The following is a 13,469-nucleotide window of genomic DNA, read 5'->3' on the forward strand; positions in this document are numbered from 1 at the left end:
TGTTTGGATGATGGAGGAAGGTCATTGGTTAATTAAATAAAGAAGCTGCCCTGATAGGTTAAAACATAGCTGGGAGGAGTAAACGGAACAGAATGCTGGAAGAGGAAGTGAGCTCAGAGACTCGACAGCTCTCCTCTGGGGCAGATGCCTCAGAGAGACGCCATGACCCGCTCCCGGGCAGACACATGTGATGAATCTCCGACCCAGGATGGACGTAGGCTAGAATCTCCCTGATAAGCCACCCTGTGGGCTACAGCAGATTATTAGAGATGGGCTCGTGCAGGTGCGAGAGTTAGCCTAGAAGAGGCCAGATAGAAATGGGCCAAGCAGTGATTAAAAGAATACAGTGTTCGTGTAATTATTTTGGGGCATAAGCTAGCCAAGCGGCTGGGGTGCTGGGGACTCAGCCCCGCCGCTCCTATTTCAGCATTTGTATTCTTCTCTGAAGTAGATTCCAAACATCAAGGAAGGTCCATCATCTAAAACTGCAGACACTAACTGATGGAAATCATGGGGGTAGATCTAGCATTAGAAGCCCAAGTCCTTATCATTTCCTTAACATATGCAGAGTGCAAGCCAAAATTAACAATAGCTTGCTTAATTTCTTTTAGATCATTCATTGCTATTGGTGTCTATCTCTGACTCCCTTTGAGCCTTTAGAAGTTGACGCTTTGTCAGAATAAATTACAGGGTATGTCACTAAAATCCTGGGTAAGCCAGTTCTAATAGCTGGTCGTGGCATTGTATCCTGTCCTTGTGCCTACCTGCTCTGTTTACCAGCTCCAATAATTTCTTCAATCATTTCAAGTCTTTTTATTATCATCTCTTTTGAATCCTGAATCTCCTGACCTGCATGAGTTTCTAGTAAAGATTGTATGGTTCTTAGGAGTGCCATAATCTTCCTATGATAGAATATTCAAAAGAATACTGAAACCTAGTAACCAGTAAATTAAGTTATCCCCATAGTCATATAAACCTTGCATGATATAACCATTGTAATAGTAAACAAAACAGTAAAATTTGTGTTGGAAACGAAAAATGCCATATTACCTATTATCCAGCAGGTGGCGCTGTTCCCAAGTCGTGACAAAAATGGAGTCCTGTTTCAGTGTCTGCCTTAGTATTTGTTAAAAACTGGGAAATGCTGCCGGGCGATGGTCGTGCACGCCTTAAATCCCAGCACTCGGGAGGCAGAGGCAGGTGGATCTCTGTGAGTTTGAGACCAACCTGGTCTATAGAGCTAGTTCCAGGACAGGCTCCAAAGCCACAGAGAAACCCTGTCTCGAAAAAGAAAAAAAAAACTGGGAAATGCAAGTTGCTCAACAAAGTAAATGTAATTAAATCCATTCCATATGCGGAACCATAAACCCAGAATCCAGGGGTAGAGAAGAGTAACCCGGAAGCCGTGTATGCCTCCATGTGACAGAGTTGCCCCGAGGGGTTGCAGCTTTCGGCAACTAGCAACCGCGTGCTCTGGTTCTTGCCACTTAAGAGCTGCGCTTGCAAGGGAGATTTAAAAACGACTCAGAAAAGAGCAGACTACGCGGGCCTGTGGAGTTTAAATCCACGTGGGGAGGCAAACGATAGGGTGCGTAGGGACTTGAAGTCAATCTGAGGTGTCTAAAGGAAAACTATAAAGAACTGCAGCAAGAAAAGCCATTGCGTGATAATTTATATTAAACTGCTGGCTCCACACACAAGGCACAGGCCGCGGCTGAGGGAGGGAGGGCTAGCGCCAAGCCGAATTGGCGGCAAGCAGCCGAGCAGGGGAAAGAGAGGTCCTAAAACCAAACGTTCGGGCTCCAGATGATGAAGGCGTAAATCACAAACAATCCCACACCAGTTTGGAATTATGATTAATAGGATGGTATATATTTAAAAGGGGGAAATCTTACAGATCACCCTCCCAGACAACAGCCCTCTGCGCAATCAGGAAGTGAGTCTAGTCGCTGGAAGCGGAGCAGGAAACAAGAGAGAGAGGAGAGGGAAGTGGCCGCTTTCTTAAAGAGAGAGACCAACGCCCCAATGGGCTTGTATCTCACTGGCTATTGGCTAGAGGAGTGGAAGGATCTCCCGCAACAGACATCTCTCAACTTTTTAAGTTAGTTTGAACTACATAACCAAGCTATAATATAAATCTCTGTATATGTCATATGAAAGGATGACATGCAATAATATTAGTCATGAGGATTCTCTAGCCAACACGATTTGTCATCTCTCATCCAGTCTCAGAGCTGTTCCCATGTCGAGAGATCAGCTTGTACATCACCTGTCTTGTAGTCTTTCTTGGCTTTTTTCCCTATTGTCTGCAGCCAAGATCCTTGGGGCGTCTCCTCTGGTCAAATCTAATCTCTGTTAACTTTGAAGGAATCCGTAGCTTTTCATTTCCTGTGGAAACAAAAGCATAACCTCTCCCCCAGCGTAACACATGGTTGGACTCCACTTTGAAGCCAAGACATTGCTAAAGTAGGTAGGCTGATTTAATTCAGCAGTCCCTTCCACAGCCCAGTGTCGATCTCAGCAGTCGGCATTCCCTGTTCATTACCATTCAAAACTTCAAAGTCAACAAAGTATCATACAGGTCCAGATGCCCTGTGTATTTCCTATCTTTACTCGGCTTTTTAAAAAATACCATGTACTCTGTCTTTAAATACTTCATTATTTTTAAACTATTTTTTCTATGACTATCTACAGCCATTTTCTTCAGTATCTAAGCACATTTTTAAATGTAGTATACCTTTTTAGAGGTTTTCAAGCACCTTCAGTGTTCTCTGACCATGTGTGACAAATCTTAAACTGCCATGTCAGCATCTGTGCAGCTCAGCTTAGCACATGGCACTGGTACTGACTTCAGCCCACAGGCATGTCTGTATGCCGCCAAGCTCCAGTCTACCTGACTAGGACTAGGAATCCACTCCTGACTCCTTGTCCAGAACTCCTTTTTAACTTTCTCAGACCCTGTATTTGGATATTTGAGCCCCATATTGCATGCCATAAATAATGAGTCTTTATCTGTTCCACCAGCCAGCTCCCAAATGATAAGTAAATAAACATAGAGACTTGCTGTAAATTATGAAAGCCCAGCTTTAGCTTAAGCTTGTCCTACTAGCTCTTATAACTTAGCCCACGTTATTACTCTGTGTTCAACCCACCATGTGACTGTTACCTCTCTTTGATCTTGCACCTCCTGTTTCTTCTCTGTATCTGACTGGTTTCTCTGCCTCTCCTTCTCGGAGTCCTCTCTGGGCCTTGAAGTCCTGCCTATACCTCCTGCCTAGCTACTAGACATTTAGCTCTTTATTAAAACAACCATAAGGTTCCTTTGCAAAGACACATCTTCACAGTGTACATAAAGATTATTCCATAACAGAAATATAATTTACAAAATAGTCATTGTCTACTTAGGCCAACGAGATGTGCTGTTCCTCACTCTGCAGTTTGGATTCGTCTTTGAAAAGATGGCCAGCATTCTAAGTAGTCCTGTATTTGTAAATAGTCTGCAGAAGATCGCTTGTGTTGAAAATGAATTGGAGGTACTATACCAACAAATTCAGTCATACTGTTAGGAGACAGGTTTTACAAAATGAGTGTTCAGCTGGGGGTCATGACAAAAGTCTGTGGTCTCTAAATCGGATCATGAATTCAATGCCTGCCTGGGATACATGGCTAGAATTTTATCTTAAAGGGAAAAAAAGCAAATGTTTCCTGGATGATTGTCAAATAGATAGTATGAAACATCATAATCTTTGGTTTCCATTGTACAAACGGAACAGTATTATTAGGGAAGTTTCTGAAGGTGGTTGTTTTGTTTTTGAGAAAGGTTCTTACTGTGTGACTCTGCTGGCTTGGAATACTGTGTGTAGATAGATCAGGTTGGCCTTGAATTTACAGAGATCCGCCCTGCTGCTTTCCCAAGTACTGGATGTACACCCCTGCTCTGAGCTTAAGCTCTATTGTTTAAAGGGCTGCTAGGAGAGGTTTGGTGTCTAGCTTTTAGTGTATAAACCAGTATTGAAACAGTCATATTTGCAGGCTGCTAAAATCAACTCTCCTAACAAGTGTTTGAATATGTTATGTAAACTCTAATATTACTATTAATTTCTCATTTCCTGCTTGATACTGCTATTGTTAGAAAGTATCCCTTGTAGGGCTGAAGAGATGGCTTGTCAGTTAAGAACACATATGGTGGCTTATAGCCATTGTAACTCCAATTCCGGGGATCTGACACCTTCTGATCTCCACGGTCTCCAGGCATGTATGTGGTCTGCTTATGTACATGCAGGTAGACACTCAGATGAATAAAATAGAAATAAACAGATAAACACATTTTTTAAATGGAATCCCTTACCTTAGAAAAGACATACATACTTTTTCTAAGTCTGTTCACTTTCTCATTGTCAATATTTTATGATAAGGTAAATACAACCTTACCTAAAAGTATTTTGTTGATGAAAACCAGATTTTAACTTTAAGACATTGGGATCTAAGACACTTTAACAGACAGGCTACAACTGTCTAGTCATGATGACAAAACTGTTCTTACTACCCTGAAAATGCCATGAATGTGTCACATAGCAAACATTCCTTTAGACCCTAAATTTCAGTTACCAATCTCCCCTAATAGACACTGAACATTTAAGCCCTCCTATAACATCAGCTCAACTGTAAGAGATTTCTGTGGGGTACTAGAAAGTCATTCAAGAAGCCAATACTAGCTGAACAAATTAAATATACCCCAAACTTGAAGAAATACATTTTATGTATCTAAATTTATAAAATAAACAACGAAGAAAAACCACTAAAAATGGGTTTCACTTTAAAATTGGAAAACTAAAATCCAGGAAAATTTTCCTTCCTCTACAAAGAAATCGAGTACTTGGCATGTATAAGATCTGCATAATATATTAGGTTGCTAGTAAAATTTGAATGTTACAAAAGTAATTTTTAAGGGATTTTTTTTTTTTAAGATTTATTTGCTATGTACGTGAGTGGTCTGTTTTCTGGCATGTCTGCACGGCAGAAGGCGGCATCAGATCCCATTATGGATGATTGTAAGCCACCATGTGGTTTTTTGGGAATTGAACTCTGGACCTCTGGAAGAGCAACCAGTGCTCTTAACAATTAAGCCATTTCTTCAGCCCAAATAATCTAATTTTAAACAACTCTTTAAGTGATAATTTTTTTAAGGTTGAACACACAAACTTAAATGTCTGTGTTATCTAATAGCCATGTTTTGTCTTTTAGGTGATATTGGAAATTATTATTATGGCCAGGGTCATCCCATGAAACCTCATAGAATCCGGATGACTCATAACTTGCTGCTAAATTATGGTTTATACCGAAAGATGGAAATATATGTAAGTACTCCTTTGGCACTGTTTCTCTAAACTAGTATTTGAAAGCTTCTTTGTATACTACTGTGGGAGATCCATTTAGTAAATGAAAAGATCTGAGAGAAGACGGCTCTTTTGGTTTTATTCATCAGAGAAAGTCTACATAGGAGTAGACTCTTCCCTCCTTAATCATCTCAAACCACCACCTCAGTCCACCCTGGTCTTGGGCCATGTTTCTGAAGAATAACTTTGCCAAATATACCAAATATTTTTGTGACAATATTGTTGTGTTGCCTGTACTGCTTCAAAGAATTGACCTGATATTGGTGAGATAACTTAATAGATAAAGAAAGGCACTTACCACTAAGCCTAATGACCTGAGTTTAATTGCCAGAACTCTCACAGTGGAAGGAGAGATCTAATTCTCCCAAGTTGTCTTTAGATTCCACATGGGTGCAATGAAACACACACCTCCAAAAATAAGTAAATACAATGTAATTTTAAAAAGAAAGAATTGATCTGGACTATTGCAAGATTTATAGAAAATCAATCTTAATTTATTTGGTTATCACATACATGTATATGATATATGTAATATATAAATGTGTAATATATATATATATATATACATATATATATATATATATAATTGTTAATGATAGCCAGGTAAATAAAAATAGTGTAAGATCCACAGCCACCTTATGAATTTGCACAACGAGGGCAGGGGTGTATATAAAAATTGTAAGATAGGATGATGCTTAACTGCTCAAGGAGAAGAGAATTTGAAACAGTTTACTAAGTCTGTAAGCTAAGACCTTTCAGCTGGTCTTGTTCCATCAGACCACATTAGCCTGGAAGGAATCCATAGGTTCTCATCTTCTATGGAAACAAAGCAGAAGCTCTTCTCCAAAGTAACATATCCTTAAACTCAAATTTTGAAGTCAAGATACTTTTAAAATATATATGTATGTGTGTGTTGGTTTAGCTTAGCAGCCCATGCAATGAAATGTCTCTTTGTACTTAGCTTATTCACAGTCAAAAAAGTCAAAGAAAACACAATAATATACATAATGCAGTGTTTTCCGTCTTTATGCGGCTTATTTTTTTACTCTATTACTTTTTAATATTTAATTATCTTTATGATTTTAATCTATGACTTTCTGTACTTTTTCTTCTTTCTCATAAGCCCGTGTACATTTATTCAACACTGTGACCCATTTAGAGGTTCTTTTTTTTTATCTGAACCTGTTTTTATTACATATCTGTAATCATTTTCTGACCAGGAGCACTTTTTTTTTTTTTTTTATGATAAGCAGGCACGGCTTGGGCCAACTCTAATTCCACTCGGTCCAGCATGGCGGAGGTTTGTTCACCTTCTCTGTGAGCCATGCTTACCTCCCCAGCTCCAGGGACGTAGCAGGTCTATGTCACCATTAAGCAGGTAATAGCACACTGCTCACAAAACCACATTTAAGTGTAGGACTTCCCAAAAGAACCAGACTTCGTGAGGCAAGCATGAACCAGGAAGCTGCCATTTCTTAAAGAAGCTGTGCAGGTTTTGCTGCTAATACTGCATCAGGAAGCCTTCTCTTAAAGGAGTATTATCTCTGCTTGCCAGCAAACAGATCCTATCTGAAAAAAAATGCAGCTACCAAGAAGCTGCACTTGGCTCCCATTTTTGTGGGTTTAGAAGGCCCACCTTTTTTTCTTAAGCTTTTTTAGGTCTTATGTGGATCCATGCCAGTGGGCACCACTTTGTAGCCAGAGACTGCTTGTTAGTTTCCCTGCCACCCAGATCGAAATAATAACACAAGCTATATTAATTTTAACACTGTTGGACTGATTTCTCAGTTGTATTTCTAGCTAGCTCTTATATCTTAAATTAACCCATTTCTATTATTTTACATTTTACCACAAGGTTCACGGTTACCTCCTGCTTCTTGGGCAACTATATGACGTCTGCCTCCTTTGGCAGCTACGTGGCATATCCTTGACTCCACCTATTCTGTGCTCTGGTTGTGGTGGTACATGCCAGTAGGATTTGCTGAGGGAGGTGTGAAATCCGAACAGGGATATATAGAGAGTAGGCAGTCTAGGAGACGCCATGTAGCTGCAGAAGGAGAAAGATGCCCAGAACCTTTACCGTGAGACATGTCTGCTTCTGCCAGCACCAATTACTTCAGAGAGGTTGATGGGCATTGAAGAAACTCGTTACAGAATTTGCCTTCATTGTGATGAGGCTAGCCATTTGGGCAAAAAACTGCTCTTGCCTGGACTGCTTGATGGTGTACTGTATGAACTGGACATGCAGGACCCACAGAAAAGTTTTGCTGAACTTTCCAAAAGGCAGGATGGTCCTTCAGGGTTCCTGCTTCACAGAAGAAACTGCCAGACATTCTCCAGGACACAGAAGAAAATGACCGAGAAACTGCTAATATAGGCAAAATGGCCTTTCAAATTTTCTGCTTCGTGGAAAAGTCTGCCAGATATTATGGGCCTGTAGGCTGAAAGTGGATGCCCCAATGGTACAGAAGAACTTTGGGTGACTATCCTGGCAGTGAGATATGTCTGTCAATTATAGAGTTTTGGAAGTTGCTTACAATGTACTTTCTGTTTACTTAGGTAATATTATATCCTTCTGAAATCTTTGAAGAGTTGAAGACAGACAGAGTTATAGTTTTCCTTAGTTATGATAAAGTATAAATTAGATATAAAACTTTGGACGCACAAAGATAAAATAGATGATAGAGTATTTTTCTTAATTTGTCAAATGTAAATGTTACGACTAAATATTTTAACTATAATTCTTGCTTGATAGCTGTTTTGTATATGTAATTTTATTATGTTAAAGTTAAAACATTCCCTTTTAATTAAGACAGAAAAGAGAAGATGATGTGGGATGTCCTTCTGTAAATATATTGGTTGATGAATAATAATAATAATAATAATAATAATAATAATAATAATAATAATAATGAATAAAGCTGTTTTAGCCAATAACTTCGCCAAGTAAAGCCAGTCTCGAAGAGATAGCATAGGTGGAGTCAAGGAGATATCACATAGCTGCCAAAGGAGGCAGACACCATATAGCTGCCCAAGAAGCAAGAGGTAACAAACAACAGGCCTCGTGCTAAAATATAAGATAATAGAAATGGGTTAATTTAAGATGGAAGAGCTAATCAGAAACACACCTGAGACATTGGCCAAACAGTGCTGTGATTAATATAGTTTCTGTGATTATTTGGGTCTGGGTGGCCGGGAAACGAGCGAACAGTCTCTGGTTACAACAGTCCTAAACAGTGCTATAGGAATCATTTCTTTAGGTACAGATAATTTAGAGACGTGGGAAGTCCTGTGGAAGAAGAATGTCATAAGTGAAATTGAGCTCTTCAGAATGAAAATTAGAATAAATGAAAGGTCAAAGTAGATCTTAAGCTGATCTGAGCAAACTTTGATGACAATCAGTGGCTAGAGAGCAATAGGGTTGGTGCAGATGAGAGTCTGAACGTGTGAACTTTTCTACCAAGCAGGAGTGGGTTTGGCTTTCAGAGGGGCTAACTTTGTCCTAGAAGACAAATGTATGAGTTTGGATTGCCTTCATAATTAATGTCACTCAGGTGGATCTAATTCATTTGAACAGACTGATTGTGGGCACTCATACATCTCACTTGAGAATTCTGTTTTAATATCTAATAATTTCAATATCTTGGTGTTTTTCTTTTCAGAGGCCCCATAAAGCCACTGCTGAAGAAATGACAAAATACCACAGTGATGAGTATATCAAATTTCTACGATCAATAAGACCAGACAACATGTCTGAGTATAGTAAGCAGATGCAGAGATGTACGTTGTAAATGACATATTTTAGTAGTGCTGAATGTAAATGAACCTTTTTTGTTGTTATTATTTTGCTTTTTGAGACAGGGTTTTTCTGTATAGCCCTTACTGTCTAGGATCTTACTCTGTAGTACAAGCTGACCTTGAACTCACAAAGCTCCACCTGCCTCTACCTCCCATTTTCTGGGATTAAAGGTGTGCACCACCACTGCCCATCCCAGAATAAATCTTTTCAGCCACGTAAGTGTAAAGTTGCCTGATTAGGTATTTTTTTCCTATTAGTTTAAAATATAAATATAATTTTTAATTCAGATCATTGGACCAATATCAATGTTGTTTTAGAAAACAAACTTTTTTGAATGTCAGTTTAATCTTTTACTTTTTATTTTGTTCCCATAATAACTTTGGGATTGGTCAGAGCACACTGTCTTACAAAAAAGAAAAATATACTTACTTCATCCTTTTGTTGTTGTTGTTTGTTTTTTAAGGTTTTGAGACAGGCTCTTCCTTTCTAAGTCTGGCTCTCCTGAATCTTACTAATGCAGACTAGGATGGCCTCAAACTCACAGATGTTGTGTGGAGGAGCAGGCTGCATCCCGCCGCCCGGCTAGCTTACCCCTGAAATAATTACACAAAAACTGTTCAATTAAACACTGCCTGGCCCATTGTATCTAGCCTCTTATTGGCTAACTCTCACATCTTGATTAACCCTTTTCTATTAATCTGTGTATCGCCACATGACTGTGGTTTACCGGCATGAGTCTAACCAGCATCTGTCTTGGGCAGGAGAATAATGGCATCTGCCACACTTCCCTTCTTCCCAGCATTCTGTTCTGTCTACTCCGCCCACCTAAGGGCTGCCCTATCAAAAGGCCAAGGCAGTCTCTTTATTCAACCAATGAAAGCAACACACAAACAGAAGACCCTCCTACACCACACAGAGGTCCACCTGCCTCTGCCTCCCATATACTTCAGTGGTTACATGCCTGCAGTTTGTCTGCTATTTGTATGCACTGTAACATTAAGACCGTTTATCCTTTGGTGGATGGTTAGTGAAGTAATCTCCTACATGTTCTTTCTTATGACTTAGAGATTTTGTTATTAGAAACTATAGTGAATTGAAGAAATATTGCAGAATATCCTAAAATGTTTGGAATGCTATCTTTTGATGCTTAGTACTGGAATCAGTTTTCTCAATGAGAAATGGACGTTTTATGATGTACTTCAGTGAAGATTAGATTTTAGATTTAGTTTAGTTGCTAAGAATTTCCTAGGTTCATAGAACTTCAGATGTTTCTCTACAACAGACTATCCCATTTGATCGAATCAGAGCTGTAATAGGACAGATATTGCTCATCTACAGGGTTTTTGTTGTTGTTTTCATTTCAGCACAAAAGGAACCAAGCATGTCACGATAGTGTGACTTATGTATCTATATGAGTTATTCTCTTGTCTTTAGTACCCTTTCTTCTGTATCTTTGTTCCATTAACTTCTAAAGTCAGTGTTAGCTGCAGGAAAAAATAAAATATTTTAATTTTTTTATACTAGAATACATTTCAAAGTTAGGGATACTCAGTGTTTCTAAGGAGTTCTAAAGATGACTTAGAAAGAAGTTGAAGCTACTTGATTTTTAAAATTGTGACTAACTTTCTTTCATTTAAGGAGAAAACCAGATTTATGTCTGTTTTATTATATATAAATAGGCTTTTAATTTTGTTGTTGTTGTTTCTTTTTTGTTTGTTTGTTTGTTTGTTTGGGTTTTTTTTTTTTTTTTTTTGTTTTTCAAGACAGGGTTTCTCTGTGGTTTTGGAGCCTGTCCTGGAAGTAGATCTTGTAGACCAGGCTAGTCTCGAACTCACAGAGATCCGCCTGCCTCTGCCTCCCGAGTGCTGGGATTAAAGGCGTGCGCCACCACCGCCCGGCTGTTGTTGTTTCTTGATTGGGCAGAGATACTTCACAGGTATCCTGATAAGATTTAGTAATGGGAGAGAGGAAGGGAAGGGAGCAGAGAAAAATATATAGCTCAATAAAAGCAATTTTTAAAAAAAGATTTAGTAATGGTATTCCACAGACAACAATTTAATTATCTTGACCAAAATAATGAATTATATTTTAAAATTGCAAATTTTATATTATTACCATGGAAGGGGTATGTTCTATGTCTGCCGGAAACAAAAATTTTAGTAGTTTTTAAGAAAAAGCTTTCAATCATTTGCATAATGGGTTGAACTCAATGAAATTTGTTTTCCACAGTTAACGTTGGAGAAGACTGTCCAGTATTTGATGGACTCTTTGAATTTTGCCAGCTTTCCACCGGTGGTTCGGTTGGTAAGTGTCCTGAGTCACTGAGATTTAAACGTGATCTGGAGGACGCTATGGTGTCTTTGTAGTTTTTGTCTCAAGCAGACGTTTTAATGGTTGTAAGTTTGCTAGACTGTGCTACGCTGGTAGGCCTCAAACTCATAGACCTCATGCAGCTTCCTCCTGAACGATGAGCTTACAGACATGCGCTGTCATAACAACTTAACAGTGATAGATGTGTTGTGTCCCTGCTGGCCTTGAGTTTGTGGAGTTCCTCCTGCCTTAGCCTGGCAAGCACTGGGATTACAGGCATGTACTGTTATAGAATTGTTATTCCATCCTCCATTGGTGTAACAAACGTCTGACAACTCAGCTACTGATTGGAGACCGTTTCAAGGTCAGACCTCCAGTGAACAAAGCCAGATCTCACCTCTTCCCTCACTTCCAGTGACACCACAGTGGTGACTGAGTGTTTCATGTCTTTCTGGGGTATGGTTCAAATTTTCTTGGGGCTCCCAAAAAAAGACTTGGAGACTTAATTATGAATCCTTGGTCTTAACTTAGGCTTGTCCCACTAACTCTTTCAATTTAACTTGTTTCTAGTTCTTTACATTTTGCCTCAGGGCTTTTTACCTTTCTTTCATTCTGTGTCTTCTTTCTTGCCTCCTCCTTGTCTGGCTGACTGGGCCCAGGAGTCTCCTCCTCCTTGTCTGGCTGACTGGCCCCAGGAGTCTCCTCCTCCTTGTCTGGCTGACTGGCCCCAGGAGTCTCCTCCTCCTTGTCTGGCTGACTGGCCCCAGGAGTCTCCCTGTAGTTATTCCTCCCACTTAATTCTTTCTGCCCAGCAACCCCCCCCCCTCATTATTCCTCTACTGCCTAGCTATTAACCGTTTAGTTTCTTATTAGACCAATCAGCTGCCTTAGGCAGACAAGGTGAAACAGCAACAACATCTTTCCATAGTTAAGCAACAAATTCATCATATCTTTACATAGTTATACAAACGGAACACAACTTTGCATAATTAAATATTCTGCAACACTGGGGCATTTCAGGTTCAAAATAGCACATGTGATTGTCTTTTAAACCCCTGTGCTTAACAATTAAGACTTTAAAACTCCTCTGTTTAACAATCAAGAAAACAGTTTTTAAGTTGTATTTGCTTAGAGATTTTTTCTGCCATTTTTACTACAACTTTCCATGTATACTGCCGTTTAATTAGATAAACTGTAAGACAATAGGTAATTATGGAAAATGTAATTCTAAGTTATAATCCTTAGTTTTTTAATATCAAAACTTTTTGCTTACACATGCCATATTTAATAGGACTTCTCTTAAAGAGATTTTGTGTAAATTATTTTATAAATACTATAACATGTTTCTACTTTCTAGCTGGGGCTGTGAAGTTAAACCGACAACAAACTGATATGGCTGTCAACTGGGCTGGAGGATTACATCATGCTAAAAAGTCAGAAGCATCGGGATTCTGCTATGTTAATGATATTGTGCTTGCCATACTTGAATTACTAAAGTAAGTTCATTCATAACTTTCCCTGTGATCAAACCTCTTAATTAAAATAAGAAATTATTTGAATGGATATGAAATAAATTATAATAGATTAATGCTGAATCAATATGGACTTATCACAAGCCAATACAGAGGTATGAGAAAAATAGCAATTTTCTTAATGTTGTTTTTTTGTGCCCTGAGAACATGATAGGTGTCAGCTTACATTGTATTTTAGCCCAGTCATGGCTTCTTTGCTGTTGAGGACCAGCCTTGACCAAAATATTTCTGGCCAGGATAGGGCCATGGGAATTTTAGAAATATAAGAATATGAAGACACATAAAAAAATAACAGGACAGAAACCATAGAAAGTATTGGGAGGGAGGCTGGAGAAATGGCTCAGAGGTTAAGAGCATTGCCTGCTTTTCCAAAGGTCCTGAGTTCAATTCCCAGCAACCACATGGTGGCTCACAACCATCTGTAATGGGAAC

At 39.0% G+C, this 13,469-nt stretch overlaps 1 protein-coding gene across 1 annotated transcript in view; it reads left to right on the top strand.

Annotated features, from left to right (window-relative positions):
- Hdac2 (histone deacetylase 2) overlaps positions 1–13,469 on the top strand; it is a 99,177-nt gene that overhangs the window by 18,284 nt on the left and 67,424 nt on the right. Inside the window, exons 2-5 of the mRNA XM_013352367.2 lie at positions 5,245–5,357; positions 9,059–9,176; positions 11,425–11,499; positions 12,863–13,001. Of these exons, the coding sequence (XP_013207821.1) occupies positions 5,245–5,357; positions 9,059–9,176; positions 11,425–11,499; positions 12,863–13,001 (445 nt within the window). The remainder of the gene's footprint in view (positions 1–5,244; positions 5,358–9,058; positions 9,177–11,424; positions 11,500–12,862; positions 13,002–13,469) is intronic.

This window comes from Microtus ochrogaster, linkage group LG9, assembly GCF_000317375.1.
Source record: "Microtus ochrogaster isolate Prairie Vole_2 linkage group LG9, MicOch1.0, whole genome shotgun sequence".
In the NCBI taxonomy this organism is placed as follows: Eukaryota; Metazoa; Chordata; class Mammalia; order Rodentia; family Cricetidae; genus Microtus; species Microtus ochrogaster.